The sequence below is a fragment of the Lycium barbarum genome, chromosome 2, assembly GCF_019175385.1.
Source record: "Lycium barbarum isolate Lr01 chromosome 2, ASM1917538v2, whole genome shotgun sequence".
Classification (NCBI taxonomy): Eukaryota; Viridiplantae; Streptophyta; class Magnoliopsida; order Solanales; family Solanaceae; genus Lycium; species Lycium barbarum.
The window spans coordinates 135,931,768-135,937,250 of record NC_083338.1 but is presented as its reverse complement, the minus strand read 5'-3'; the positions used below and the strand labels follow the sequence as shown (position 1 = coordinate 135,937,250).

Here is a 5,483-nt window from a genome sequence, read left to right as displayed (position 1 = left end):
TTCTCAAATAATTGTTCAAAACCGTTTGTGGGTATTGTTATTTTTCACAATAACGCCTTGCTTTCATTTATTGGTATCGTTGAGTTCATGCACTTCTGACTAAAGGCATCCGAGTCTAGGAGTATCTCCAATGGATCCAAGCTAAGCACATCTTCTGGCAGAAAATTGAGCATGGTGGTGTAAGAGGCGTCTGCTGCTAATAATGACTCATGTCCTGGTGCATTCCAAGTCCTTTTTGTCCCATTGATGCAACTCAAGAACATCTAATTTGCCGTACACATCGTTAGTTGTGATGAATCTCAACGAGAAAGTAAGTCCTTTTGCATCTGTGGGTCGAAAAAGGAAACCTCTTTAAAATTCTCTATGCCCGAATAACAATGAAAAGAGAAGAACTTTCCTTTACGCTACTGTCAGGATTAGGAAATTAAGCCCAAAGCAATACTTACGGAAACTTTATGGGCAATTCGCAGGAATGCCCTTATTTTGGGGCGCTCTTTAATTTTTGCCCATTAAATTGGTGGTCTTTAATATTTGCTCTTCACCTAATACCATGAAGTTTGGGGTTGAAACCCTGACTCAGTCAAAAAAAATTACAAGGCAGAGTTTGTAGCAAATTAGGTAGTTTTGCATTCAAAATTTTGCCTCTGGCATGCAAAACTCTGACTTACGATTTTTTTAAATTTTTTTTTGACTGAGCGGGAATTCGAATCCGGAACTCATGCATTTTTAGGCGATGGGAAGAAAATTAAAGACCAGTGCCAAAAAAAAAGAATCATATTTGGAAACGTTTTTCTATAACTAAGCATATATGAGAGCTTTTGACATGGAAACTTTTGTCTTCAACAAGAATTAATTAAACACAAGAATATTGTTCTATTTTCTTGTGTGGTAATTCAAAATTTAACTTAATCCAGCTTTGGTCCGTGTTAGTAAATTAACTCGGTAATAAGTAAGACTTCGTTGGTTGATTTAGTATATCCGGCTAATGTATAGTATATGTATCGTCAATGTATAATATATGTATATTGGCTAGCGACTGTAGATATTTACCCGAGCAGCCAAATGTGTAACTCCCCCAAATTTAGTTTCTTCCGCTGATACAAAACTTATGGACACTGTTTTTTAACCAACACATGGAAATTTTCTTATTTCCTATATGGCCATAATTTCATGTATTTTTTCTCTATGATATTAAAGGGACTTATACTAGAGTTTTCACGTTTTTACATGAACTAATTAATATTCTTTTTATATAAAGAGACAATGCTAAACCAGTGTCGCTAACTACATTACTTTTTTGAATGACGATGAATTAAAACTTTAATAAGGAAATAACTAAGAAAACTCTACTTTCACTGTATATTTCTTTGCAATATAAGCTAATTTTAGTATTTGGTGTTTGTCACTTTTTTTCCTCGGAAAATATCTCTCAGCTTCGTTGATATAATTTCTTCCATATTCAAGTGAGACTTTTGGAAAAAAGGTTTCATGTGAACGATACTTGCACATGGGTTAGTCGATCCTAAGGTTAGGGAACCTCGATAAATTGAGTGCTTATATATAAGTACTTTGAAAGAGAATTGAGTTAAAATTTCTGAACCAAGACGTGGTGTTGACGACTATGTTAGGGACTTCGGCGTCGCCGGGGCCTTGGGAAAAGTTATATTTTCTGTTGGACAGTCTGCCCACCCCGAAACGGAAATAAAGGGGACAGTCTGCCCACCCCGAAACGGAAATAAAGGGGCCTCAACATCCTCATACCTGAGACATTTATGAACTCAGTAACTAGCACTATCAAAGTATGCATTGTTGGCTTAAAGTTGATCAGCTTGGGCTACTAGGAACTACTAAGTTCACTTCTAGTGACATTTGTGCTCATTCTCTTCTTGTTGTACTATGTAATAACTTGATAATTAGAGTAGTAAGGTGCAGTAAGCACACGACTACTGTTAAGAAATTTAACTTGATCGATCATTAACTTCATCCGTAACTTGCTTAAATTCTAGGCCAAGATATAAATGCTGAATCTCAGATCCTCTGGAAGTAGGGCATTTTAAAGTAGCATTTGCGAGTAATACATTCCCCAATATTTATACTGCACGAGGGTGCAAGAGTAAATGACCTATTTTGTCGTTCCCGTAGTAAAGCATATTTATAGCTCTTTTCCATTACTTACTGGGAAATAAATGGCATTTTGGACGTGTATTATCCTCTCTCCGCCATGTTGAAAATGCACTCCTTTCTAAAAATGGCAGAAATAGTGTTTATTAGTTACTTTTCGATCTATTTTTGAAAATTTATCATTATTATGATATTCCAAATTTGCTAAGTAAAATTTAGGCCGTTCACTAGTTATATTCCGGTCCTATATTTGAAACTAATGTCGGGTTAAACCGGAGAAGTGGAGAAAAGTCAAGACCGGAGACTCCAAAATATAAACAAGATTTAGGAAATTCCCAAACCCTTTCCCTCTTGAAATCATGGATTCGCGTCATTCCAGCAAAAATGGCGGCTCTAATAGTAGGAGCAATTTGAGAGATTCAATGTCGAAGAAGCAAAAGAACGGTGTCGGTGAAGTTGATAAAACCCTAGATGATCGTATTAGTGAATTACCGGACGCACTCCTCGTACAAATTCTATCTCTTTTGCCGACTAAAGACGCTGTCGCATCATGTGTTCTCTCAAACAGGTGGCGTTATCTTTGGAATTCAATTCATAATTTCCATTTCGCTGGTAGTAATTACTACAATAAAGTAGAAAATTTCGTATCTCTTGTGGATCACGTTTTGACTCATTGCACTTGTTCCAAAATAAAAAAATTCCAACTCGATTTACCTGAGAATCCTGAGTGGAACTTTGATTCGAATATCAGCCAATGGATTAATTTTGCTGTGGAAAGAGAAGTGGAAGATGTTGTATTGTGTTCATATGATGAAGATGTCACTTTTGAATTGCCTATATGTATCTGCACTTGTTCCTCATTGATTACATTGGATTGGAGGTGTTGCGTGCTTGATAATGAATCGGTCATAGAGTGGAAGTCTCTGAAGAGCCTAAAGTTGGATTATATTTTTGTAGATGATGATGATCTCGCGAAGATACTGTTAGGTTGTCCTGCTTTGGAAACTCTGGAGTTGTCTTTTTTCGATGGTTTTCGTCGTCTAGAAATCACTTCTTCAAATTTGAAGAGACTAACGTTGGCGCGTCACTGGTGGTTTTATGGCAGAGTTGAGGATCCTTTGGAAATTATTGCCCCGTATCTTCAGCATTTGGAGATTTTAGGAGACCTTGAATATCTCAAGTGTAGGCTAGTAGATGTCTCCTCTTTGGTTACCGCCAGACTCACTTTTAACATTACATGTATCACTAATATCGTGGAGGTTAATCTTAACGCCCAGCACGACGGTTGTGGTGATTATCATCAAGATTTTAGAAACCTTGTTCTGGACTATCTTCAAAAACTGAGTTATGTAGCTGAGCTAACAATTGGATGGTGGTTAGCAGAGGTTTGTTTTCATGTTAGAATACCTTATTCTCTATTCGGTTTAAAGTAATGAATTGCTTGAGTGTAAACTTGTGAAAGAGAAAAGCCTTCAAAATCTAATAGAATTATGAACTTCTGTATACATGAAATTTCAGTGAACATATTTTTTGGATTAATAATTGAATTTTCTTTATCCATATAGAATGATCTTGTCTTCGCCTTTTGTGTCCTTTTATGATCTTCCTATTTACTCTCTAAAATTAGATATCATTTTACCGCGATCAGTATTTTTTGGAGACTAGCATTTTCTGCATTGCTATTCATCAAAGTGGTTAGATGGTTAGATTTGTCATAGCACTATTTTTCCTTGTTGTGGATTGCTTTTTCTTTCATGTTACTCCTTTTTATATCCTTTACTAATTTCTTTGGAACAATTTCACCAGGTCGTGTTCATGTTGCGACTCAAAGGAGCGTCGCTACCAAAATTGAAATGCAAATGTTTAATTTTAGAGATGTATGTGACAAAGTATAATTTGTATGGAGTAGCTAGCCTTTTGCGGAACTCACCTCTTCTGGAGACACTCAACATACACTTGAGAGTTGGACCCGTAAGTTCTCACAATTTATGCTTTACTTTTAACATCTTTGATTTTATAGTTTTAAGAATTCATTCTCCCCCCCCCCCCCCCCCTCCCCTGGCGCACACACCCTCATCAGTCTAAATTTTTTATTAAGGAGGATGCAGATATCCTTAATTATCATTAAGAATCTTTTGTCACAATCTGTCAAGGTAGTTGCTTTCTATCTGGTAAATGGGCTCGAAAAGGAATTGTGACAAACTTAACCTCGTTTTTCCCTTTTTATCTACTGCTTGAGCATATCTTGTAGGGATACTATATTGTAATCATTTGCTGAGAACTTTTCAAGGTTGGTGGCTTCTGAAAATTATTCTATATTAGACACTACTGCAATGTACTTTCTTTTTCTTCATATAGGTCTTATGGGGAAATATTCAATTTCTGTTCTGGACCTGCATTTGATTCTGATTTTTTTTTATCTGCTACAGCTTCATGATTTCCGTTGCCCACTTGAGCTAAGGTATTTGGCCAATGTCAATTATATCGATTTGCAGTGTTGGTTTTCAAACATCATGTTTCCCAATCTCAAGAATGTTAAGATTGTCGGCTGCATAGGGGTATGTTTGAAGCGGTTTGGAAGGGGCAACGATAAGCTCTTCGAACTTTCAAAGTTTCTACTAAAGAATGCATTGACTTTGAAGAAGTTTGTCATCGTATCAGAGAAGAGAATATGCAGTAAATGTTCAGAGAGCTGTGTGTCCCAATATTTATCACGATTGGCTAAGAAATTGTTTGATTGCCCAAGATCATCTAAGAAGTTTGGGATTACTTACGAAGAGTCTGCTTTGGAATGACTAGACTGGAACTGATTTTGTTTCATTAGCAATACTATAAATGTCACCTTATATTGTAGCTTTTGATTTACTGCAGATGTAATTATGAACTTGCGGCGGTACAAATGATATTGCTGCTTGGTTTCTCATGATTCATCTTCGTTTGTTGCACTCTAGACGTTGCATATGTGTTTAGAATTTTCTTGTTACTGTTGTTTTCTTGGAACTGTCAACATCGACAAACCTACAAGCGACATGTTTCTATGCTAACAAACATTATTTGGGATTTTGTCCTTAACTTCAACAAACTGTGGCCTGAGGAGCTTTGCACAAAATTATCGCTATGTGATATGTTTAGGATGTCCTGCAACATTATTTCCAAGTTATATAGTCAAGAAGAGATTCAGCTATAAATGATTTTTATTTTGTTTCCCCCCTGTTTTGATCAGTGTAATTACTTACTCTCTCTCTCTCTCTTTCTCATTAACCATCACAAGGGTTGATATTGCTCAATGGGCAAGGAAATAACAAACAGAACATGATTTTAGAAGGAAAAAAAAAAAGAAGATGAAAAATTTTCATTTGGAT

General features: G+C 36.1%; 1 protein-coding gene across 1 annotated transcript; it reads left to right on the top strand.

The window, feature by feature from the left end:
• Positions 1 to 828: 828 nt before the first annotated feature.
• Positions 829 to 5,276, top strand: LOC132627455 (F-box/LRR-repeat protein At3g03360-like). Its single transcript, XM_060342803.1, has 3 exons — positions 829 to 3,506; positions 3,928 to 4,092; positions 4,551 to 5,276. Exons 1-3 carry the CDS (start codon positions 2,481 to 2,483, stop codon positions 4,914 to 4,916), a joined length of 1,557 nt encoding a protein of 518 aa, XP_060198786.1. The 5' UTR covers positions 829 to 2,480; the 3' UTR covers positions 4,917 to 5,276.
• Positions 5,277 to 5,483: the final 207 nt, after the last annotated feature.

Bases quoted from the DNA above. Each gene is read 5' to 3' on its own strand.
- LOC132627455 (XM_060342803.1), top strand. From the start codon at position 2,481: ATGGATTCGCGTCATTCCAGCAAAAATGGCGGCTCTAATAGTAGGAGC. The intron at 3,507-3,927 runs GTTTGTTTTCAT...CAATTTCACCAG, and splicing joins TTGGATGGTGGTTAGCAGAG to GTCGTGTTCATGTTGCGACT. The intron at 4,093-4,550 runs GTAAGTTCTCAC...TATCTGCTACAG, and splicing joins TACACTTGAGAGTTGGACCC to CTTCATGATTTCCGTTGCCC.